At 53.6% G+C, this 24,814-nt stretch overlaps 1 protein-coding gene across 2 annotated transcripts in view; it reads right to left on the reverse strand.

Moving 5' to 3' along the window:
- Window positions 1–16,629: 16,629 nt before the first annotated feature.
- Cd82 (CD82 molecule) overlaps window positions 16,630–24,814 on the reverse strand; it is a 46,967-nt gene continuing 38,782 nt past the window's right edge. For both annotated transcript variants that reach the window (XM_059260982.1, XM_059260983.1), the window contains exons 7-10: window positions 19,335–19,448; window positions 18,053–18,256; window positions 17,753–17,836; window positions 16,630–17,470 (exon numbers count right to left, since the gene is read on the reverse strand). In XM_059260982.1, the coding sequence (XP_059116965.1) occupies window positions 17,393–17,470; window positions 17,753–17,836; window positions 18,053–18,256; window positions 19,335–19,448 (480 nt within the window). In that variant the 3' untranslated portion in view covers window positions 16,630–17,392. The remainder of the gene's footprint in view (window positions 17,471–17,752; window positions 17,837–18,052; window positions 18,257–19,334; window positions 19,449–24,814) is intronic.

Here is a 24,814-nt window from a genome sequence, read left to right on the forward strand (position 1 = left end):
ATCAGGCTGGCCTCAAACTCACAGGGATCCTCCTGCCTCTGCCTCCTGAGTGTTGGGATTAAAGGTGTGCGCCACCACAACTGGCTGGAGGATTTGTTTTGTTTTAGGAAGTGTTGGGTTTTCTGGGTCAAAGGTCTGATGTTTTTCACTAGTTTTTCAAAACCGCCATCATCTCCTCAAACATGGCCTCCTCCCTGGGCCCTCCTTGCTGTCTTCTCAGGGGCACCCCTACTGCAGCCCCCTCCTTTATGAACCACGTGCAGGACAATTTTGTCTTCAGCTTTATCTGTTTTCGCCCCATACTCTGAATTCTGAAATTTAAAAGATTAGGTTCATTTCTAGAAGCTTCATTTCCTGAGCCATTTTGTTTGTATGGGCCCTCGTTACTGGCTCATATTTTCAAGACTTTCTTATTTTTTTTTTCAAAAATACTCTGAGCTGGGCAGGGGAGTGCATATCTGTAATCAAGGCACAATGGAAGTGAAAAGAGGAGGACCTGGGTTTTAAGGTCACTCTACATACTGAGTTCAAGGCCAGCCTGGATAGTAGAATACTGTGTCTCAAAAACAAAGCCACAAAACCCAAATTCTGTCTTTGAATCTAATCACAGTACTGTTCTTGGGCCCTGCTCTGATTCTGCTACCTAATGCTTCTCCTGGCTATTGTTTGGACTATTTTCCTAGTGTGTTTTATGATTACTTTTTTAGTAGGCTATCTGTGAGAGTCTTTAATGTCATAGGGACTGTTTCTGGTTCCTTTGTTTTCTGTTGTTTTTGTTTGTTTGTTTGCTTTCAATACTGGGGGTTAAACCCAGGGCCTCTTGTGTGCTAGACAAGCACCCACTCTACCTCAAGGTATAGCCCTAACCCTCTCTGTTTTATTTTTCTCATTTAAAAAAAAATTTTTTTTGTCCTGGAAGTCACATTTGAGCATTACCAACAAACACATGAAGCTGGCATCTCTGCCAGGGCACACGGACCAGTGGCTGTATGCATGCAAGGTGAGTGTGCCTCAGGGCCAGCTCGTCCCTCCTTGTGCTCATCTCCCTTTCCCATGATGCTGTGCTTAAAGCGGGTGTGCTTCCTTGTTTCCCCTTAGTGTGGCTTGTCAACTGCCCTTACAAGAAGGGTGGAGTCCTGTGAGACACCCCCATGCCTTCATGTGTGTGTTCCCCAATAGACCATCTTGGGGAGCTGGGTTCCCTCATCTTCTATTTTTGGTACTGTCGGTGGGGATAGTGTGTGCTGTATCATACTGTGCTGGAGTAGAGTTCTGGCCAGCACACCTGGGAGAAGCGGCAGCTATGGGGCAGCCCAATGATCAACCATAGGGCAGTGGACAGAGCACTCCAGCAGGGGCTCACTCATGTTCTGGCCTCCTGCTGGAATGGAGGCTGACTTCCCCAGGCAGCCAGCCCTCTATGTTCTGAATTCTGTGCTCTCAAACCCCAGGTGCCAGGGGCAGGAGTGAACAGCTTGGTTACTTTTCGAGGCTGATCGTGCATAAACCTCCACCTAGGAATTTCCTTGGTTGAGAGGAAGGAGAAGAGACCATAATGGGAGTTGGGGTGGTAGCTGTTGGCCATACTGAGGGTACAAGAATGATGCTGGGAGTTTTCATGTGGTATCCTGGGACTCCCTCCCAAACTGCATCCCACACTAGGGGATTGCCTTGTTGGTCCCTGGAAGCCAATGTTGACCTCATGTAGTAAGCACATTGCTGAACGGTCCCTTCCCTCAGGTAACCATGACGGCAGTGAGAAGGCAGGAGTGAGCATCTCACGGGCAAATGGGCAAACGAGGTAAACAGAGGGTCACTGTGCCTGTGGGATCAGAAGCTGGGCTCATCTACCTTCAGCTTGGCACCCAGACCAAGGAAGGACCTAGTACTGCAACCTGTTATGTGAGTTCCAGAGGTAAAGCCACCCATCCCCAGCCACCAACTGGTCAGTGAAGGCATCCTACTTTACATCTGGACTGGATGTGATGGCTGGAGCCTAGTAACTCCACTGAAGGAACATCACCACGGGAGGCAGTCAGGGGTCTGGGAGCGGGGGGGGGGGGGGGGGGGCCTTCTGCGAATGTCCCAGGGGAGGTATGCCCCCTCCCTCACATGGGATGTGTCATCCTCACAGGGTCAGCCAAGAGTGAAGGGTAAGCTGTGAGGACGGGTGGGAACAGAGAAGGTGACGTCACCACAGCTCTTAGTAATGCTTTGGCAGGGCCTGGGTTCCCACCTTGGGAGGGGGAGGGAGGGGGAGGGGCAGTCCTTAAGCTGCAGCCAGGAGGCTGCCAAGTCCAAGTCCTCGACACAGCTGGGCTTCCAGCCAGGACTACCTCAGACTCTAGGGGCCTTCTGAGTGGGGAAAGGCAGGGGGCTCCAGAGAGGACAGTTCCCCTTGGTGTCTTGGGAGGAGACTCCGGAGAAAGGTGACCAGATCAGACTACCTGTAGAATAATCTCAGACTGTCTGGCTGGCAAGGCTGGTGGCCAGCTGTCTCCCAATCAATGCCCGGCTGCCTGTCTGACCGACTGTTGGTTCATTCCCTCATGGCCTTAAAGGCTGTCTAACTGATTTACATGATTGACACTTGGAGATGCCAGGGAGGATGGGCTGAAAACATATTCTGTCTGAGATCTCAGGCTACCCCTGACCCTCAAGCCACCTCCTCAGAAAATCCAGGGTTGGGTGGAAGGCTGGAAGATTGTGTATCTGGCCCTGGTCCAGGTGCTGAAGCCAGTGCCCTAAGGAGTGTACATTCTGGCTAGAAAGGCAGACTCAGACACCATCACCAAGCTGGTTTGTGTTGGGGAAGCTGGACTGGTAAACAGCTGGGGGAAGTCAAACTGCCTTCCAGTACCATGTTGGGTCCATCTCAAGAACATTTCACCCATGCTCAGGTCAGAAGTCAGCAGTCCCAGAGTTTTCTTAGCACTGTAACGTGACAGAAAGTTGCGACTGTCAGGTGCGAACCCAGGTTATTGATGGAAAGGGTCTGATTGGTCCCAGGGAACTGGCCAGAACCAGTTCTTACTGCCCATGCTGTCTTCTTCAGGTATCCGCCTGGAAACAAAATGACCTTTCTGCCCTTTACATGTCTTGGCTCCTCTTCCCTAGGCCAGTATTTGCAGTTTGGGATGCTTCTGGACGAGCAGGCAAGGTGAAAGCAGAAGGAAGGTGTCTTCATTAAGGTTTCTATTACTGTGAAGAGATACCATGACTATGGCTACTCCTATAAAAGAAAACATTTAATTAGGGACTGGCTTACAGTTTCAGAGGTTTAGTCCATTATCGTCATGGTGGGAAGCATGGCGAAGTCAGGCAGACATGGTGCTGGAGAAGGACCTGAGAGCAGCAGGGAGAGAGAGTGCGCCACTGGGCCTGGCTAGAGCTTCTGAAGCCTCAAAGTGCACCCCAGTGACACTTCCTCCAACAAGGCCACACCTCCTAATTGTGCTACTCCCTCTGAGCCTATGGAGGCCATTTTCATTCAGACCACCACAGAAGAAGGTTTTCCTTGCTGCTGTCCCGGGAGGCATGGGGGAAGGCTAACTTGAGTCCTCAGAACTTGAAATTATTGAGCTATACTTGCCACTCTGCAGACCATGTGAGACTCTAGGGGCTTCTGCCCCACCCTTGGGCTTTCCACAGCCACCCTGCACATATGCTGTTATGGTACCTCAAATATACTCCCAAGGGTACAGGAGTAGGGGAGGAGGAACAGAAGGAGAAGGAAGAGAGGATAAGGGAGAGGAAAAGGAAGAAGAGGAAAAAGAAGAGGAAGAGCTGTATTTGGAGAAATAACTTGGTAGACCTGGTTCATCTTTGGGCCACAGAATAAAACACCTGTGTCCTGTACTCTAACAAGGGGTCCTAGTTCATCTTCCCTTCAGAGCCACTTCCTGTTCCTGGACCTATTAGATGTTCCAAATAGGAGCTAGATCTTTCCATTCCACCACATCCCCAACCTACTGTCAAAACATGCTGTCACCTCCTATGGTCCATGGGGAACACTGACCAAACCCAACAGAGGAACAGGCACTTAGATGACTTCCTCTTCATGGTTCTAAACACTTACCACTTCCTAGAGCACAGCAGTTTTCTCCACACAGACATCTTTCTGACCATCTTTCCTGCCCTCTTCACTAGCTACTGGCCCGTACCTACACTCCCACAGCTCACTACCCAACCTCTTATCCCAGACTTCTTTGGGGCTCCTCTTCCATGATTGCCTCTCATCTGCCAACAGCCATGCTCTTCCTTCAGGGTCACCAAGCCCTAGAGGAGTGCTAACATTGCTCCAGCTGGAGCTTGACAACATACTCTGCCCCTTGCCCTCTCACCCGTGACCTCCCCTTGCTTGGTGGGTCACCAGCCCAAACCATTTATTTGCAAATGTTCAGGTTTTGGTGGTGACACCTGGTGAGAAATCCATCTGTCCCAGGCAGAGCCATAGCTTACTGTCCTACTCTATCTCAGCAGCAACTGTGACATGTACACACAGCCAGCATGTTCTGGCCTCGAACTGAACTCCCTACCCTGACTCAAGCCCCTCCAACAACCACAGAGACCCTACAAAGATAGTCCCTTCACCCATGCCCACCCATACCTCAGTGCTCTCTTCTTTAGCCTCCAGCTTCTACTCCTCCTGCTTTGGGTTCACTTCCAGGACTGCTTCCCAGAATTCTTTTCACCATGGTCTCCTGATACTGCTCCTTACCATGGGACCCTTGTCAGTCCAGAGAAGCTGTGGTCTCCTTCCTGTCTGTTCACCAGCTAGTGTGGCCCAGCCCAGAGCCCCGAGGCTCTCAATGAGTCCTCTAGACCCAGGAGTGAGGGCTGGCTGTGTACAGATGCCCTGGAACTCCTCTGTTTATTTGTTCAGCATCTACAGTGTGCTGGGGGCTGTGCCGGGCGCTCCTCACACAAAAGAAGTGTCGACATTCCTGCACAGATTCAAGAGCCATGTGACACACGTGTGGACTCAGGCTCGTTGGGGAAGTTTTCTTAGATGCTGTGCTTCATGAGCGCCAGGTTTACAAGGGATATCTAACTCTCCAACACTTCCCTCCACTTTCACACAGGCAACCCCTCTCCCTTTCTGGAGTCTCGGGGACCTTCATTGAATTCTAACCCTAAGGCCCAAACTGTAACTCCAGTCTGTGACTTAGCCAGGCATTGTCTTGTTAGAGCTCATGAGCCTCCTCCAGGTCAGACCAGGAGTTGGCCACAGGCCATGGCTCTGTTCTAAGTTGGGTTATTTTGGAAAGTGTTGCCCATGCTCTTCAAAAAAAAAAAAAAAAAAAAATGGACCCAGGGCCTGGTTCATGGGTGTCCCTTCCCCTGGGGACATCCCAATACACAGGGTCCTGAACCTCCCTCCCCCCTCCATGTCTTCATCCCCTGGCAGACTGGCACCTCCCCTCAAGGCTGACACCACCTTAAGAAGCCCTCCAGGTCTCTCTCCTGGCCTCCCACTCAGGCAGGAGGGCATGCAGGCACCAAGCACCAAACCTCAGCAGTAGGCAGAACCCAGGGCCTTCTACGTGCCAGGCAATTGTCCTACCACTGAGCTACACCTTTAGCCATTTAAACATTTAAAGAATACATATTTGTTGTTGTTGTTGTTTGTTTGTTTATACATTGCAAACAAAGTTTCTCCTCCCTCCCCTCTTCCCAAATTCTCCCCCCAGACTCCCCACCCTGCTCCAATCTCTCTTCCTCCACTGTTTCCCTTCAGATAGTCTTATCAAGTTTTCCAGGCTGGCCTTGAATTTCTAATCCCCCTGCCTTAGCCTCTGAGCAGAGTAGCTGAGATTACAGGCAAGCCTGAGCCACCACATCCATATGGTGGCATGTCTTAAGTTACCTGTGTGCCTACACCTGTGTGTCCACACAGGTGCTTGTTAAAGGCTGGATTCCCTGAACCCCTCAGCCAAGAACCCGGCTCTCTAAGAAGAGACTGAAGTTGACTGGGCCAGGAAGTACAGGACTGCTTCAAAGTCCCTCTGCCTCAGCTCTTTCTGCAGCACCTAATTTCATTTGGGGACTGAGAATGGGCACATTTCCTCCCTCCATCCCTCAGACCCTCCGTCTCGCCCTCCCCTTGTTCCTTCCTTTCTTCCTTCCTTCCACAATGTGTATTAAATGCTGACAACATGTCAGTCCCTGTTCTGCAAGCTGGGGGCAGGGCATAACACAAACCAGAAGCCCTTTCAGCCTCCAGGGAATCTAGATTCCAGCACAGGGTACAACCTCCAGGCCAAAGCTGGTGGGTAAGCATGGCTAGCTGGCTCTGCACTGAGCAGCCTTTCTGGGCCTTTCTAGGCCAGCAAGCTCAGGAACTCGTGGTGCCCTGTGGCAGCCCTGCAGGGCAGGGCCAGAATTAGGCCCAGTTTTGAGAGGAAGAACCAACAAGGAGAGCAGGGCTTGGATTCGAACCCACAGCCCACTTGGCAGGCAGACTGGAGGTACTCACTACCGGAAGGCCAGGCCAGGCTGCCTGTGTGTTTAAGGGTGGACGGGGAGCTCCAGAAGGCTAATCTGTAGGGATGAAACCGAGGGAGATTTTTGTGGAGTCAGCACCTGACAACTTACCCCAGGACAGCAGGAACGAGATGACTAGCACTAACAAGCAAGCGCTGACTAGCCAGGGATCTGTCTGCCTATTTGTAAATGTGGCCTGTTGGGGAAGGGAGGCTGGCAGGCCCACGGCTTAGACCCTGGACGAGGGTCACAGTGGCTGAGTCCAAAGTTCGTGACTGTTTACTGAGCAGTGTTACTGAGTCAGTTGTACAACCTTGCTCCCTCACATCTGTGAGAAGTGAAGGCTGCCCAGAACCATGCAGGAGTAGGTGGAGCTCTCACGGGGGATATGATAGTGTGTGCAGAATCCTAGGCACACGGCGGTGTCTGCTACCCACTAGGCTCAGGAGATTAAAGATGAGATCTTTAAACTAGAGATGAGATCACATCTCTAATCTCAGCACTCGGAAGACAGAAGAAGAAAGATTGCTACAAATGTGAGACCAGCTTAGATGTATAACAAAGTACTAGGCCAACCTGGGCTACCATCTCCAGAATGAAATTAAATAGGCACTGAAGGTCCAGAGGACAGCGGCTTAGCTAAGAGCTTCTCCACTGCTTCAGGGCCCAGTGTCCCAGGGACTTCCCTCAAGCTCCCCGCCTCCTCCCCCAACCTCTCCTGCCCTGGTACAATGCCCCAGGGTGACAGGGGCTAGATTCTTACTGGCAAGGCACCTTGGGCAGAGGCCCTGATTGGCCAGAAATTTGGGGCAGGGACTCTGGATCCTACAGGTTAGGGGCCAAATGCTCTCCCCAACACACACCCTCCCTCCCTCCAGGGACATGACCACCTGGAAGAGAAGGCAGCCTGGGCACTCCCTGCATCTCCCATCAGTAAACAGTTCTGGCAGGGAGGGAAGGGTCTGGTGCCTAGAGCTGGCGGTGGAAGCTGGCAGTGCCAGCAGCTAAGCAGAGAGGTGGGATGGAGAGCAGAAATGAAGGATAGCTGTGTCTGCATCTGTCAGCTAGCACGCGCCAGCAATGGCTGTTTCCCACTCCTTCAGCAAATGCACCTCTTCCTAAGCCACGGAACTCTCTGGTCACCCTGCGAGTCAGCAATCTGACCGAGAGCTAATTGTCACTTGAGGTCAGGAGATGCCATCCAGCAGTATCTTTATCCTCAGCCTTCCAGCCCCCTGACCACAACACATACAGAAACTGGGGATGTTTCCTCACCTGTCCATCCATCCATCCATCCACCCATCCATCCATCCATCCATCCATCTGACACAGGGGCTCATGTAGCCCAGGCTGGCCCTGAACTTGCTATGTAGCCAAGCTTGACTTTAAACATCTGATCTTCCTGCCTGTATCTCCCATAGACATATGCCACCACACCCAGTTTATGCAGGGCTAGGGATGAAACCCAGGGCTAGGTAAGCCACCTACCAGATGAGCTACATCCCCAGACATACAATGTCTTTTTGAAAAGCCACAACTATGATGACCAGGGGAAAGACACCTGCCTGAACTCAGCCAAGTAGGAGGCAGAGCCTAGGCTAGACACTTTCATTAGGAGGATTCTTACCTATCTGGAGCTCCCCTTTTCTTACCTGTAAAGCTGGGCGATCCTAACCTGTCCAGCCTGGCTTGGGAGACCTTAGTGATGAAAGGGGGCTTGGCACATAATAGAAATGCAGAAAATTCATCACTAAAGAAGAATCAGTCTCAACTGGGTCTGGTGCTGCATCCTGCAATTCTATAACTTGTAGAGGTGGAGGCAGGAGGATTACCACTAATGTGAGGCCAGCCTGGGTTACATAGTGAGACTCTGTCTCAACTTTCCTCCTCTACATCAAAGACTAAAAAGAGAAAGACCATTCTAGCAATGAGCTTTTAACCGCCCCTGGATAATATTTGTGGATCAAATAGGAGGTGGGAAGGAGGCAATGGCCCCAATACCTGGGATGGATGTCCTCCATGCTTTTTCACAATGCAGAAGCACATGGCATCAGAGGTCCTGGCTGGGCAACAGGAGTGCTGGGGGAGGCTCAGAGTGACTGCCGAGCGGGAGACTGAGAGCATTCCAAATGACGTCAGCTCCCGTGTTCAGAATGCATCCACTCCCACACCGCTGCTTCTCTCTGTCATTAAGGCTTGTCCAGAAGGAGACAGACAGTGAGTCTGTGAGGATGGGCGCCTCGGCTCCACTCTGCCTCCGACGGTCCCTCAGTCTTGCCCTGGACCACTGTCCCCTGCCTCAAGCCTGCTGTCCTATTAACTGAAAGTATCTGTCTGGAAGGATGGGATGAGGTCCTATCTGTCAAGGGCTCAGAGGAGAGCTGTCATTATTGCTATCTGAGGCCACCACCAGATTGGTTAGTGACCAACTGACCTTCAAGTTCTAGGCACAAAAGAACCACTGTTTATACAGATCAGCTCCAGGCTCTGCTGACTTCCACTTCTACCTGTGGCTGGCTACAGGTAGCTCTGCTGGGGGTGGGATGTTGCTGTCTGGACCAGCTGATGGGTACCCCTGCCTCTCATCTTCCATCATGGTGACCTGGGCTTCATACTGCAGTACCAGGTGTGTGTGTGTGTGGGGGGGGTATCTTTCTTTCTGTATCTCTCTCTCTCTGTCTCTATCTATCTATGTGTATGTGCACTGTGTCTTTCTCTGTCTCTCTGTCTCTCTCTCTCTGTCTGTGTGTGTGTGTGTGTGTGTGTGTGTGTGTGTGTGTGTGTGTGTGTGTGTGAGAGAGAGACTCTGGCTTAGAGTTGGCACACTGTCCCTTCCTCCTATCCTGCTGGCCCGATCAAGTCACAAGCCCAGCCAAGTCCCAGAGGAGCTGGCCACAGTCATCGTGCTGACCGGAAATGCAGAACTGGATAAGGGTAACTACTTTTGCCAACAGCTGAGCACAGTACCAAGACACAGGGTAAAACCAGGTATCTGGCCCCCAGGGCAGTAGCCCCTCAGCTACCCGCTCTGTCTCTGCTCTCCACCTCCAGCAGAGCCCATCCAGTGTCTTACTCAATAAGAGATGAGAAGCAGATCATATCACAGGAGAGGCACGAGCACTCCCCAGTGCAGTTGTGGGGATCCCATGACCCCATCCCTCATCAGTCAAGCCCGTGCTCGGAAGCAGGATGTCTACACAGCACACCTGGATGACCCTCGTCCCTAGCTGCTGGATAAGTCCACCATTAACCCATCCTGGACTCAGCAGCAGTTCCGCTCATCTAAGCTGCAGACAGTTCCCTTGGCCTCTTGAGAGAGGTCTTCCTGCCAGGTGCAAGGGAGCCCGCTGGGACATGGGAGCAGGGCGCTGGGGGCAGGAGTAGGAAGTGTCTCATTTACATTCACATGTTGATTGGTTCCTGTGCCCACTCTTGACCCCCTCCCCATCCCCATAGAGAAGTAGCCTGAAATGTCCCAGGCCATGCAGCAGTCAGGTGACAGCAGCTAGTCTTTCATTTATCATGTGCACTTACTGTGATGGAAAGACAGAGGATGAATTCCCAGTGCTGCCTGCCGTCTGTGTCGTGACACAGGGCATTTCCTAGTTTGTGTTTGTATTCATTCTGTGTCCCTGGCCCCACTGGACTGTCAGTTCCACAGCCGAATGGACCCTGCTCCTCTGAGTGAGCCCTGGCTCCTTCCAGGCTGGGCACAAGTAGGCACCTGGCAATAGGTACTGCCTGAAGCCATGGATAAAGAGCTGGCTCTTACCGAGGTGTGCCTCCTCAGAAAAGGCCCAGCTTCTCTTTTTCTAAAAGAGCTCTTCAATTTCTGATGACCTTGAGACCTGATGAAAAGGACGTTGACCCTGAGTCACAGGCCCCAGAAGTCAATTTAGCTGCGGAGTGGGCATGCTGCTGTAGCATACTAAACTGTGGCTCCTCCAGTCCCCACCTTCTGTCCATCCTGCCCACGGGCCTCAGACTTGAGTTGTTCTTGTCTCCCCCAGTGTCCTGCAGAAAGGGTTATCCTGCTCCCAGACAGAGGCTGTTGCCAGAGGCATCTGAGGTAGCATTAGATGCCCCTGCCTCTGGGACCAGTGGTTACTCTCCTGAAGGTCCACGGCCCCATCTTCTCCTCGTAGACCTTGTTCACTCACCACGGGAAGGCCACTTGCAGGAGATGGTGTGATGCTGGTGCTGAGTCACCGTGGGGTTCTTGGGAAGCATTTGTGGGACCTCGTGTGCTCCCCGAGTTGCGCTGGGTTACGGCTGTTTTTCTTACAAGACCAAAGCAAAATGAAGCTGCTTATCCTGTCAGCCCTGGGAACGGGGGTTCCTTTGACCCGACTGACTTGCTTTCCACGGGGGGTTGGGGGGTGGTGTGACTAGTGCTCCCCCGTTTCCTGCTTGCGGACTACTCTTCATTCTTCTGTTTCCTTCCCCAGGATGGCCTGGAGTGTCCCATGGTGCACTTGGCTTAGCCTGTGCTCACAGCAGTTGGCAGTCGCATGCTGAGGTGTATCTTTGTTCCTGTGTGGGGGTGTGCCTGTCACAACACAGGCTTGTGACTTGTGCATACGCGCATGTCCAGGTGTGTGTGTAAGGATCCTTATGTGGGTCACTACAGGGCCATGGGGGCTGGGGCTGGGGCTCTTTGCTTCTGTGTTCTTGTATTCTGTGGAGTGCTGGAGATGGAGCCCAGAGCCTCACATCTGCTAGGCATATATACTTTGCAGCCCCAGCCTCATTCACAGTGCTGTTGTTTTAACTGTTTTATTATTTTGTGTGTACAAGTGTCTTGCCTGCATGTATGTCTCTGCATCATTTGTGTGCAATGCCCTCAGAGGCCAGGAGGTGGCACTGGATCCCTTGAGACTGGAATTACAGACAGCTGTGAGGTATCACATGAATGCTGGAGACAACACCTGGGCCCTCTAGAAGGGCAATCAGTGCTTTTTTTTTTTTTTTTTTTTTTTTCCAACATTTTTTATTGATTATTGGGGAATTTTACCTCATGCATCCTGATCACACTCACTTCCCAGTCCTCCCAGGTCTGCCTCCCAAACCTGTGACACCGGCCCCAGCCCCCCCCCCCCTCCCGCCCCCGCCCCACCAAAAAAGAAGAAAAACAAAAACAAAACAAAACAAAAAACCACAAGTCCAATTTGTGTTGCCCATACACTCACTGAAGCATGGTCAAACTCCCAGTAGCCAGCCCCTTAAAGAAAACTGAGTCTCCCGCTCCCCACCTCCTATCCCCCACACCACCCCCACCCCCCACCCCCCCACCCCCGCCAGAAGCCATCAGTTGTGAAGAGATACACTTCAGCATCCTTATCACAACTTTTAGAGTTCTCTTCAATTGCTTTCTGTCTAGGCTGTTACTTTTTGAGGGGCAGGGTGGGGGTAGGGGTTGTCACAGAAGCCTTTTATACCCCTCTTTCTCAACTGTGAGTCTGCAGTCATTGATGTCACTGCAAAAGTAGCGTCCCTGCCTTTTACAGTCAGCAGGACCATGGACATCCACATGGTCTCTGGTCTCAGCACATGCCAGGGACCTCAGCATGGTCTCCTGTGCCAATACAGACCACAGACATCAACACAGCCCTCTGCCGCAGCGCAGGCCATGGACATCATCACGGCCTCAGGTGGCAGACAGGCCACTCACATCAACACGGCCCCTGGCGGCAGCATGACTCACGGATATCAACACGGCTTCAGGTGGCAGCACGACCACGGACATCCACATGGCCTTTGGTGGTAGGACAGGTCACAGACATTAACACAGCCCCCAGCTTCCGTAGGTCAATGGACACCAATGGAGCCCTTGGCTGCCCTATGGACCACAGATACCACCACGGTCCTTGGCGGCATCACAAGACATGGACATCAACATGACTTCTGGTAGCAGCACAGACCATGGACATCCGAGTGAGCATCTAGTGCTCTTAACCACTGAGCCATCTCTCCAGCTCCTGTGGGCTTTTTTTTTTTTTAATGTAATTTATTATCAGTATGTGAGGGTATACATACACAGTGGTATATGTGAGGCCAGAGGACAACTATACGGAATTGATTCTTTCTTTCTACTTTTGTGTGAGTTCCCAGGGATCAAACAAAGAATTGCATCTTTGTTCAGCAACAGCATTTACATGCTAATCCATCTTGCTAGCCACATGGCAATGTTCTTAAGAGACTGTAAATTCCATTAGTGTCCAGTAAGCACTCATGGGATGAATGGATTTACCTTAGTCCACAGGTTTAGAAAACCCCAAAGAATAGTCAGACACTCCTCTTGAGGCAGGAAGGAGTACCAGCCCTAGCCAGGAGGATGCCCTGGTGACTGGATGACCCAGGGTCTGTGTCCCACATACCTTTCTGTCATCACTCTATGGAAGTGACTGCCTGAAGGACCTCCAAACAAGGGTCAGCCTGGGAACTGATGAGTAACTGGAGTACTCCGCTTTGGAAGGGCCCTCCCACTGTCCCGCTAGCTGGAAAGAGGCTGCTGAGTCCTTGGGGGTTTCAAGGGTCTGGCACCCAGGTGAGTCATGTGTGCAAGGACACACCCTGGCCTGACATTTATAACAATTTATGTCCATGCCAGACAGTCAAACCAAAATAACTCTGTACTGGCCATTGAAATTCCCCCAACCTGCTCCTCTCAGTCTGCATCTCCCTCCAACTCACACACGGGATCTAATCCCAGACTGACTTCCCTATCAGTCAGCATCTACCCTATCATCACCCTAGTGCACTGCCACTGCCTTCCCCAGGGGCTGAAGGCACAGTCCTGCCTGACCCAGGTACTGCTGGGCACTACCAAGGGTACCCTTCTTCCTCCTGCCCAACATGTCCATGTGCCAGTCTTCTGCCCAGCACGTCCTTAGTCTGGACCATGGCAGGAGGAACAGCAGCCTGGAGGTGGCGCTGTTGTCCACAGAAGGCCTTATAGGAGATCAGAGAGCTCAGCAGCCCAGGGAGAGGGTCTGGAGAGACAACACCCTAGGTCCTGGGATGGGCACCTCAGAGTTTAGGGGGCCAAGACCAGGTGCCTCCTGACAGGGCTTAACAGACCTGGAAGAAAGGGAAGGATGAACTGGGGTGGGGTAGGATTGTAATGAAAGGTCACAGTGACCACAAGAGACTTGACAGTATGACACAGCTCGGGGTTTTCCCAGTGGAACCCACATTTCCTCCCAGTAGACACAGTAGGCCGAGGTGGGTGGGGCAAACCCCATGTCACTCAGCTTCTCCTATACTCAGGCTGGGAGCAAGAGATCCACCCTGTGTATTGTCTCCAACCCCAGGGGACTAAGGGGACCCCTGGAAAAGACCCTGCCTGGAACTCTCTCCTCCCCACAGGCAGAGCTGCGGGGAAGAACTCTCTGCCCTCCTGGCAGCCACCTTCCATCACTCCCACAGACCCCAGCACTCCTGCATCTTACCTCCAGACTGGACAGGTCTGCTCAGCCTGGGACACTGGCTGGGGTGGCCAGGCGTCAGCCGCCTTGCTGAGGGCTTCACAGCACCATGCTAAATCAATCCAACATTTCAGGGGGGGAAGGGAGACCCCAAGAACCCTGCCCAGGGTCCTGTAGCCTCCCGAGTTCAGTTGGCCACTCCTGTCACAGCACAGGGTCTCTTCCTCAGAGAGGAGATGGGCTTCCTCCAACCTCCCTGAGGCTGAATGATGAGGCCTCTAAAGGATCAAACCCTTTCCAGGCCCCACATGGGTCTGAGGCCAGCTTGACCCTCACGTCTCCATATCTGATGCAGGTCCCTGACTAGCTCAGGACGAAACCAGCTTAGCTTCAACCCCCATCTTGCCCAGCGTGCTCTCACAGAATGGCCTGTGAGCAGGAGACAGACCTCAGCCACCTCATGACTAGCCTTCTTTCAACTGTCACAAGGACCAAGGCTAGGTGTCCTTGGCATAATCCACCATGCAGCAAAGTCACCAACCCTCCCCCTACACTGCCTGCCCCAGCTAGGGCAGTCCACTGAGCTTATCCACCTCAGGCTCTTCAGTGTCTGTGAAACAGGGCTCCTGGCACGTGCTATTTCAGTACTAACTGCTGAGTAAAACTGGGACCCCACTGCATGAGCCCCTGGCCTTTCCTGGTCGTTGTTGGCAAACAGCACAGCTTCTGTGCCCACTGTCAGTGGGGAGCACATGGCTGGGCACACAACAGGTGGTTTTTTGGCCCAATGACAGGAAAGTTGTCAAGGGTTGGGGAAGGGCATGGAGTAGCCTTGAGTTCTAGAGTCCAGAGAGTCGCACCTTCCCAGCACTAAGAACAAGGACAGGAAGCAGTAGCTTGGAAGCTGACAAAGCTTCCCCTTTCTGCTGTCTACCTAGAAGCTCAGAGGTAGAATGACTCATGGTTTGACACAACCCTGAGAGCTTAAGAATGGCAACTGTTTTACTCTGAATTCCAAGAGACTGACCGATAGTGCTGAGTTGAGGAATCTAAGGCCACAATGAGTCCTGTAGGCTGTTAAGTATGTCCAGAGAGCATCTAGGCTGAGAAAATGAGATCTGTGATTGATTGGTGATGTCTGCTGAGGATGTAGCTGTGTAGAGAGGTCTAGATATGCTGTATGCATTTGCTACCTATGGGCCACTGGGCTGTTTATTTCACCCAGCCCACACTTCCTAGATTTAAAAAAAAAAAAGATATATCTTTCTTGTCATGTTTTATGGTTTGGTTTGTTTGTTTGTTTTTGAGACAGAGCCTTTTTATGTAGTCCTGGCTGTCTTGGATCTTGCTATGTAGACCAGGCTGGCTTCTAACTCACAAAGATTCTCCTGCCTCTGCCTCCTGAGTCCTGGGATTAAAGGTGTCTCACTATGCCCAGCTTTACGTTTTAATACGTCACTTTGTGGGGGCAAGAAAGGTTATCAATGGGGAAAGCTGAGTCACCATTACTCAGAAACCCTAGCCCTAGAACGTGGTAAGTGCGCACCCCAGGTTTCAGAAGGGTCCCACACTGCCCTGCTAAACCCTGACTTCAAAAAGGAAAAAAAAAAAAAAGGTAGTTCTAGAGGTTGAAGTCCCCAGGGAACTCAGACTTCCTGAGGCCCTAGCCTGCTACAGGGTGCCACGGTGGGTGTGACGGTGAGTTTACACAGATGGACTCTGACCACAGACAGTCTCCTGACCCTCTTCCATCCCAGAAACAGGGTCTCCAGCTGAGTCCTGCCCACTCCTTTCTCTTTGCTTCACCCCTAACTCAGTCTCCCCAGATCCTGTTACTCTAAGTCAGGTCAACTCAACTCAGGAATCACTTCCTGGTTTGCAAAAATGCAGGTTCCAGCCAGGTGGTGGTGGCACACGCCTTTAATCCCAGTACTGGGGAGGCAGAGCCAGGCGGATCTCTGTGAGTTCAAGGCCAACTTGGTCTACAGAGCGAGATCCAGGACAGGCACCAAAGCAACACAGAGAAACCCTGTCTCGAAAAACCAAAAAAAAAAAAAACCAAAAAAAAAAAGGGGAATGCAGATTCCTTGTCCCCTCCAGCTCTGTAGCTCCCACACTCTTCAACCCTGGAGTCCACATTGTCCCAAGTGTCCCCACTGGCTGAGAGGATCCCAGACTTGGGGTAGGCCAGGTGCTGGCAGTAACAGGAGCCTTTGGTTCCCTGGGCTCCTAAAATGGGACAGCAGCGCCCTCTGGTGGATCCCGCGGAAGCATCCACCTGCACAGCCCAGAGAGCCCCTCACTAGGAGGCAAGGGTCCCTGTCCTCTGGGGCCCCACAGGTGAGTGGGAGAAGTGCCCACCGGGCCATCCCTCCCACCTTCCATCTGCTCCTGCATGTGTGTGCTTCCCCATCATGCCATTTGGCTCTGAGTTTGTCCAGGCTATGTATGCTGAGGCTGTGAGGGACAGTCCATCTCAAAAGGCCCAGAGTTGCACATCCTACTTGCTTTACTTATTACAAACTTTCCTTCTGTGAGTCTTAATAGAAGCCCGATGCTCCAGAAAGAGGCGAGGCTGTGCTGTGGCTTCGTGGCTCTCTACAGCCCACTTCCAAACACGTGCACCCAGGTCTCTGAGGAGGAAGGAGCAGTCTCCCTCCAGTCACCCCCATGTCCCTTCCACCCCATAATTCAGGACAGCACCTCTTCAAGGCTATATTGTTACAAACCCTCCTTTAATAGTTGATTTCAGAGCTGAGCACATGGAGGCCCCTCCCCCACCCTGCAAGGCACAGCCTCAACCACCCTTAGCCCAGGGGACAGGAACAGCTGCCTAGAAACACCAGGCCAGCTCCTCCTAGTCCACAGAGCTGAGTTGTCCTGTGCCAGACTTGAGGGACCCATGCCCCTAAGCAGTCGCGTCCCTCATCACGGAAGAGCTCACTAGCAGCTGGCTGCCTGGGGCAGTTCCCCCCACGCCCTGCTGAGCTGAGCTGCTGGGGGCTGGGGGGGGGAGCTGTCAGGTGTGGGAAAGACTGCCTACTCTGTCTGTCTCCCACAGAAACATGAAAAACCCACAAAGAAGTGTCACAATGGGGGAGGGGCGGCACTAACCTTTCTTGTGGCCTGTCCCTGGGCAGCCATGGGTGCTACACCCACCTTCCCTGGTATTTAATACAATATAATATGACTTCAGGGTGGGGACCCAGCCATTCTGTACAGTAGCACTGGGAGCCATTTCAAGCTGTTAATAGGTCCCAGACAGTAAGTAAGAGCCACAGAACAGCCAGGGCTCCAAACTGGCAGCAGAGAGGCAGGGAGAAGGGTCCAGGCCCAGAAAGTCCCTGATGCGGCCTGTTCAGGATGAGCCAGAGGCCTTAGAGGTGGGCGGCGCACAGGCCACGGGGGGGAAAGAGCCAGAGAGGCCCCATTGGAGGCTGAGGGTGGAGAGACACAGGACAGAGGGGATGTCAGCAGCCTCAGTACTTGGGGACCTTGCTGTAGTCTTCGGAATGAATGTGCCGGCACAGACAGATGGACAGGAGCAACCCCAGCAGCTGCAAAGGACAGACAGAAGTCAGGATGGCCGGCCCCGGTCCCAGAACCCTACCATCCCGCTCAACCCTGGGCTCCAGTCACAACCACCTGACAGCAGGCTGCTGAAGGAGCCCAGAGAGGGGCAGTGCCCTGTCTGATATCACACAGCTAGGCGGGCTAGGGTTAGGGCACCTCTAGACACCCATGGACCACTCACCCCACAGGATATCAGTACAGAGACAATAGGGAAGAGGAGTATGTGAAAGAAAGCCCCGAGGAAGGCTGGGGGAGGGAGGACAGACCTCAATGACAGCGACGCCAACACAGACACCCAGGAGGATGCCCAGGTTCTCCTGCAGCCACGCCTGCACCTTCTTCATGCACCCCTGTGGGAAGACTCCCCGTCAGCCACCATGCACCGCAGCAGGGCAGGGGCCTGCCCAGGGCTCCCTGCCTCCTGATGCTTGTAGATGATGGCAAGAGCAAACAGGGAAGGGACTCAGGAGGGAAGGAGGCCGGAGTGATAGCCAGGCAGGCCTAATGGCTGTGGAACACCCACCCTCTCAGGGTGGGAGGGCCCGGTCCAGCCCCGCCCAACACACCTCCTTGTACACAGGCCACTCTTCTGGGAGGTTTTCGCCCTGGGTGCTGTTGCCCTGGGCCTCGCAGAACCCCTTCTTCACAATACGCCGGTTGTCCTCTTCCCCCGTGGTCTCGCAGGAGCAGGGGTAAAGGGTCTCCGTAGAGTTCCTGATCTCCAAGTTCTCTGTCCAGTTGTAGAAGCTGACCCAGCCACAGCACTCCACCTGTGCAGAGTCGGGACAGGCTGTGATTCTCCACTCAGCCCTGGGGGAGACTCAGATTGGCCACTTCTGGACTCCGGGGGTGGTGTAGAGTATGGGCTGAACTTAGGTCGTGTGTGTCACGAGGGACTTCAAAAGGCTTTTGAGAAGTAGCGCTCACTGCTGCTCGCTCTCACTGGTACTACCAACACAGCAGAGAGCCCAAAGGAGAAACAATTAGCATATGCATACAGAGTGGAGGAAGTGAATTCAAGTGCGAGGCAAGTCATGGGGGGTGTGAGGCTTGGCAGGTGGTAAAGGCTGAGCATGGGGGGGGGGGTCTGCGGTCAGGGGCCGGGTTCAAATCCCAGTTCTGCCACTTCAAGCTGGGCTGAGGTTTCCACAGACGAAGAAAAGGAACTAAGGCCCCTATGGGGTGAGGCAGACAATGTGCACAGATGGGTCCAGCAAGCCCAGGGATAGTCAAGGCCAGGGTTACCTCTCAGTGCTCAGCATCAGCTGCTGAAATCGGGCACTGAGCTTCCTAGCCACCAAAGTGAAAAAGGAAACAGGATCAATTCTGCTGTTTTAAAGCACACAATGCTCTCATCCAGAAGGCAGAAAGTCTTCCTGGGATGGAAGCTCAAGCTGCTACCCATGGGTCCCTCTGGGGATCAAATGGGAGGAGGGACTAGTATCTATTCTGACACCCTCTGGGCCATCTCGTGCACCCAAGCTCCGATCCGCAGCAGCCAGAAGGGGGCGCTCCAAGCATGCACAGGGGAGATGAAATCCAGACTGTCTCCCCAGCTGTCAGGAGTCTGACAGAAAGGCTGGAGCCCCCAGGAGTGGGTGTCACAGTCTCTGTCCCACTAAGCAGACAAAGGCAGGCCTCGCTTACTCTGTGACATCAGGAAGGGACCACCTTTCCAGACCCAACAAACAAGAGTCAGCACTGTGAGCCCAGGAGCTGTCTCCAAGGCTGTGCTTGGGGGCCAGGAGCACTTGTGTCCCGTCCCCAAGGGCAACACAACCACACACCCTCACTGTGCAGACATCAGACTGCAGATGTGTGCCCCGCGTCACCGCCAGCCCTCCTCACCTGCGCCTGCACGTAGTCCCAAGCCTCCTGCAGGCTCTCCTCACGGCTGCTGCTGGCATTGACCTTGTAGTTCTGAATGATGTCCATCACCATGTTGCCCACCTCCTGCTTCAGCTGTAGAGGGATTTGAGGGTCAGGGATGGACTTGAACCTGAGCCTAACGGCTGCTCAGGCTGACACACACCACCTCCTCCACCACAGCAATCCCAGGCCACACTCATGGCTCCAGAGCATTTCAACCACCTTCCTGCTAATTCCTAGTGCTCATTTGGTCAGTGTCAACCTTATCTGCCTGTGGTCTATCCCTTAACCATTCATCTTTCCTGTCCATGTGGAAAAGCCTCCTGTGGCCTCCCACAACTTTCAGGAGACATGTCAATGTCCTCTCAGTGACTTACAGGGTCCCACAGCATTTGCCCAGGTCTTCCCGGCCCTGGTTTCCTGCCCTTTCCTGCTGTGCTCCACTACAGAAGGCCTCTTGCTGCCTTTATGCTGTTCCCTCTGCCCAGAATGCTGTTCCCTTGTATATGAACATGGCTGGCTCCCCTGTCAAACTTCATCACCTCAGAAAGGCCTTGGAGATGCTCTGCAGGATGCAGGGTTTCCTCTGTCCCCTGTCACCCTGCCCTGCCCTCCTTGTCCTACAGGGTTAAGTGTTGGCACCACAAGCTCATCTCTTTGGGCTTAGGGTCTCTTTCCTCAAAAGAGGGGGGGGATGGGCTGGCTCTGGGTGCTGGCTAGAGTCCCCAACAGCTGGAGTGGAGCTAGGTGTATGGATATAGATAATAAATACACTTTTCCCACGGTTGGTCTTCAGAGAGGCTGGGCATAAGACCCATCTCCTAGAGAAAGCCAAACCAAGAGGCTGAGCATGTCCTTCCTATTCCTTGCTGTTGTGGATTGGGCTGCAGTTTCTCCGGAAAGTTCTGAGACTGCAGGGCCAGCAGCTGAGGGACCCCAACCGGAAGCCCGTTTCAGTCTCAGGCACTTGACCAGGCTCTCCTCCCTACAGCCAGCAGTACCACACGAGGCTGAGGTCCGCCTGTCTGTTAGAGGGGTGGGGTACAGAGCTGCCTGGCCCTTCACGGTTGCCCTCTCTTCCCTAGGACCTCACAGTCCATATCCTGACTAGTGGTCCTCCCCGCGCTGGGGAATCCCGAGGTAGGTAGTGTGAGGAAGCCCAGGGGTGCAAGGCAGAGGAGGGCATCAGAGGACACAGGCCAGGGTCTCACAGCTTCTCACTAACAGCCAGCTCTGCAGATGGAGACCTTTCGGGTCTCACCTCACTCTGGGGCTAGCTGTGGTGCAGAAGACCTGCAGCTACCCCAGAGCGAGATGAGATCGGCAAGGATGGGGACATGGCCTCAAGAACCACCCAGCAGTTTATGCTGGCTTCCCTGACACAGTGGACAAGCTGGCCACCATCACCGGCTTGCCAGTGAGGGACCCAGAAAGATCGCTGTGGAGAGGAAGGCCACACACTTGCCCTTCTTCCTGGTATCAGCATTTAGTGTGCTCTTCCCCCAGCCTCCCAAGGGGAGCCTTTAGTGCTGCACCCAGGATGCTCCCCTCCTCCAGCTGGGCCAGCAGCTGGGCTGCTAGCTACTTCGCTCCTCCACCCAGGGAACCAGTGTGATGCTCTCAGCATCCTTCCCTCCCAAGAAAGCTCCCAGCATTGTCTCCAAAAGCCCACGGGCTGGGGCTGGGGCTCAGTTAGTACAGAACTTGCCTAGGTCAGCCTGGGGTCAGTCTCCAGCATGGCATAAACTGGGCATGGTGGCACACACCTGCAATCCCAGCACTCCAGAACTCAGCAGATGGAAGGAGGAGGGTGAGAAGTTGAAGGTCATCTTTGGCTATGTAGTAGCCACTTGGAGACCAGCCTAGACTACATGAGACCCCGACTCAAAAGACAAAGCAACCAACAACAGAAGGAGAAAGCCAAGAAAAAGCATCAGGAATTCTACAGTGTGCAAATCTCTCCAAGCCATAGTCAACAGGGGCTTGACTTACGGAACACAGTTACTGAGATATCTCCTGACCCTCCCACCAGGCCTGTGGTCCTGGCCATCCCTGCTGTTCCCTCATCACAGGCCCAGAGAGGTGTGTAAACTCAGCCAGGTCACATGACCATGGGCAGGCACTGAAGTTAGGACATGGACTTGTCTTCTCCCCGAAACCAGATTTCCAGTCATCCACAAAGCTCCCTCAGCATTCAACCGCATGCCAGAAGAGCCCCTGCGGTCTGTGCTCCGCACAGCTGGGCTGTCTGCCTACAGGTCTTGGGTCTGACTGGCCTGACCATCTGGGCCTCACTTCTAGTTCCTGGTAAGCAGATAATCCCCAGGCGTCGAAAGCCTACCTCCCAACCACTTCCACATCCTCCCCTTGTAGTAGGCCTCCTTTTGTGGCCACAGGGCTCTGTATTTTCCCAGTACGGTTGCCATGACAGCCGGACTTCCCTATCTCCTCCACAACTGTCACAGATACCAGAAGGTGATAGAGGCCCTGGGTAATTTCCACCAGGGTGGGTAATTTCCATGGCGATCACTCAGCATCCTGTAGTCCAGGATGTGGCTGACACAGCTGGGTTTGGAGACTCAGGCTGTCACTTGGTGCTGTACAGACATGTGTATGGGCTTCTTGTGTTAGCGGAGTGTGTTGAGAGGCTTCCTGTGGGACAAGCCACCTCAGGGGGAGGCTGAGAGCTGTCACAGTTTGGAGAATCATAGCTGATTAGGAGTCCCTTGTCCTCTTGGTCCGTCCCTGGGATGATGTCAACCCCACCATCCTCCCCAACTTGTCAAATTGTTCTTCCTAATGAGACTCCAAGCCTCCACACAGCCAGCCTGCGGCAGATTCTGTAATCCAGATCTACACAGCTTCTGTGATCCCAGAGGCCTCCACCTGGACACACACACACACACACACACACACACACACACACACACACACACACACACACACAAACCAGCCAAGGCTGTGCTGCTATTTCTCCAGGCAGAGTGCTGCTTCTGAGTCTGAATGGCGAAGGACCTTCAAGTACAGCATCCAACTCAAGACTCTTTCCCACACCTTCCTGCCCTCTGCTTAAACGCTTCCTGTCATGGAGAGTACAGTACCCTACAAAAGCATGGTTGGGAGCCTCTCAGTGCGAGCAGCTCACCACACTTTGTTAGTCTCCCCGTCTCACCGGCACTGGTCCCCTTAAGTCCTAGCTTTGACTACACAGGACCACTTAAGTCCTTTACCCATTGTCACTCTCAGGTTCTGTGGGACACTGCAGAGTCTCCTCCAATGTGGTGGAGCAGCCCAGCACTGCCCGCAGGGTCCCACTGAAGATGCTGCCTGGTGCTCCTTTGAGGGCCTGCTAGGAATGAGGCCCTCCACTTGGCCCATGAGACAGGCTATGTCACCTCTAACGACCACCCGAGTGCAATCCACAGTCTGTAGGAGTGTGTCATGCCCGGCCACCATACGCTGACAGACAGCCTGGGTCCCTCCCCGTGCAGAGTCAGACTCCAGGTCTCAGGGCTCACTTGAGAGACTCCACCCATGCCTCTGTGACCCCGGGAAACCAACAGCCAGCTGCCTTCTCCCTTCACAGCTGGGAAGCCAAGGCCACCGGTCCTGTGACTCGAACACTCCCTCCCACAAGAGCAGACTGTTCACAGAGAAGGTTTTGTCTCTGCAGACCTGGCCCACCACCTCTGCCACGGCTTGAGCACACTTGTGACCTCAGGCTTCCTGGAGCTGGGAAGGATCCAGCTGGCCTACCACCCTCTCTGGAACAATCTGGCCCCACCCCACCCCCACAGGAACCCTTTCTCCTGCAGTTCTAGCTCCGGGTCCTGCACTCAAACCCAATCTGGGTTCTTAACATCTCTGTACACGTTAATGGGACACGATCGTGTGGCCGTCATAGGAAAACAGGAAGACCTCACTTCTTCCCCAGCCCTCTCACTCTCTACTGCCGTAGGGAGGGTCAGCAGAATCCCGGGCCTAGACATCTACACAGCTCAGAGGGTGTGTGCGGCTTCACCCAAGCCGCACAGCAATCAGCATCAGAGCTTGCCAAGGAGCAGGCCCCGCAACGCCAGGCCTGGCCCTGCTCCCAACACGGGCTGGGTGAAAACACAGGAGCCAACAGCCAATGGATGGCAACTGCACCTTAGGTCCCTGTGACTTCGCCCAGAGTCTTGCTCTCTCAGCCTGGCCTATTATAACATTGACTACAGTGGGTGCACTTGTTCCCCATGAGCCCTCATCAGGCCCAGCAAAGTCTCCAGTCAGTGATGCCGAGATGTCCACTGGCCAGCCAAGGGCCCTGGGCTGTGCACCCTCTGCCTTTACCACCGTCCACACAGCACTGGAAGGAGCCCTAGAAGCGTTCAGATCTTATAGAGGGACTGGGAAGGCTGGGGGTGTGGCTTGGTGGCTAAGTGCTTTCCTGGCACACACAAAGCCCTGGGTCTCATCCGCAGACTGAATAACACAGGTAGGGGTGTGTGTGTGTGTGTGTGTGTGTGTGTGTGTGTGTGTGTGTGTGTACTCCAAGTATCACAAGTTCAAAGCTATCCTTGGTGACAAAGTAACTCCAAGGCTAGCCTGGAGTCTATGAAACCCAGTCTTAAAACAGAACAACCAGAAAGGGTTGGTGACATGTCATAGCCCAGGAGGGCCTGAGGCATTAGGACAATTGTACCCACTGACTTCCTCAGGGACACCAGCTATGGGGCACAGGGGCCCTGTGCCCTGCTCGTGGACCACACTGCCGTGAGTGGCTGCAGCTGCTGTCTCGGAGGACATACCTAATAGAGACACACCCAAGGGAAAGTGGCCTGAAACACCATTCCACAGAAGAGGAAGCTGAGGCAGAAAGAGATTGGGGGACTTCCCGCCTGGGGTCTCAGAACCAGGCTCTGATGGGCCCTTGAGGAGAGGCCAGCCCATCTTCTAGAAGGCCTCTTCCTCTGCCCTGAGAAACCCTGCTCCACCTCCCCAGCTCTGCCTGTCCGCAGGAATAAACATCACCAAGGGATGTTTAGTCTCCTGCTGTGATTTACAATGTGCCTAGAGCGGAAATTATGCTCCTTCCAACTCAGGGGTGCAGGGGCAGAGCCTCTCCAGCCCAGGGGATCCCCGTTCTATGGAGGAAGGAGTGAGGTGTGGAGCCTGAGGTGGCCAGGTGGCAGAGGAAGAGCTGTGGGGCACACAGCACTGGAAAGAGCCAAGGCCTGACCCCTCAGCCAGCCCTGATCCAGGATGGAGGCAGCCGGAGGCGGGTTCCTGGGTCCACAGATGGGGGTTCCACCACAGATGGGGGTCGGCAGGCAGAAGGACCCTGGGGAAGTCACTCTGAGGCTGCTGAGTGTGTGACTATGGCCAAAGTCACCTTGCCTCTGTTTCTTGGATGGGAAAGGTTTGTAAATTTAAAACAGGTTATGTGCATGCTTGGACCCTGACATGGGGTTGATGGC

Source organism: Peromyscus eremicus, chromosome 4 (genome assembly GCF_949786415.1).
Source record: "Peromyscus eremicus chromosome 4, PerEre_H2_v1, whole genome shotgun sequence".
Lineage (NCBI taxonomy): Eukaryota > Metazoa > Chordata > Mammalia > Rodentia > Cricetidae > Peromyscus > Peromyscus eremicus.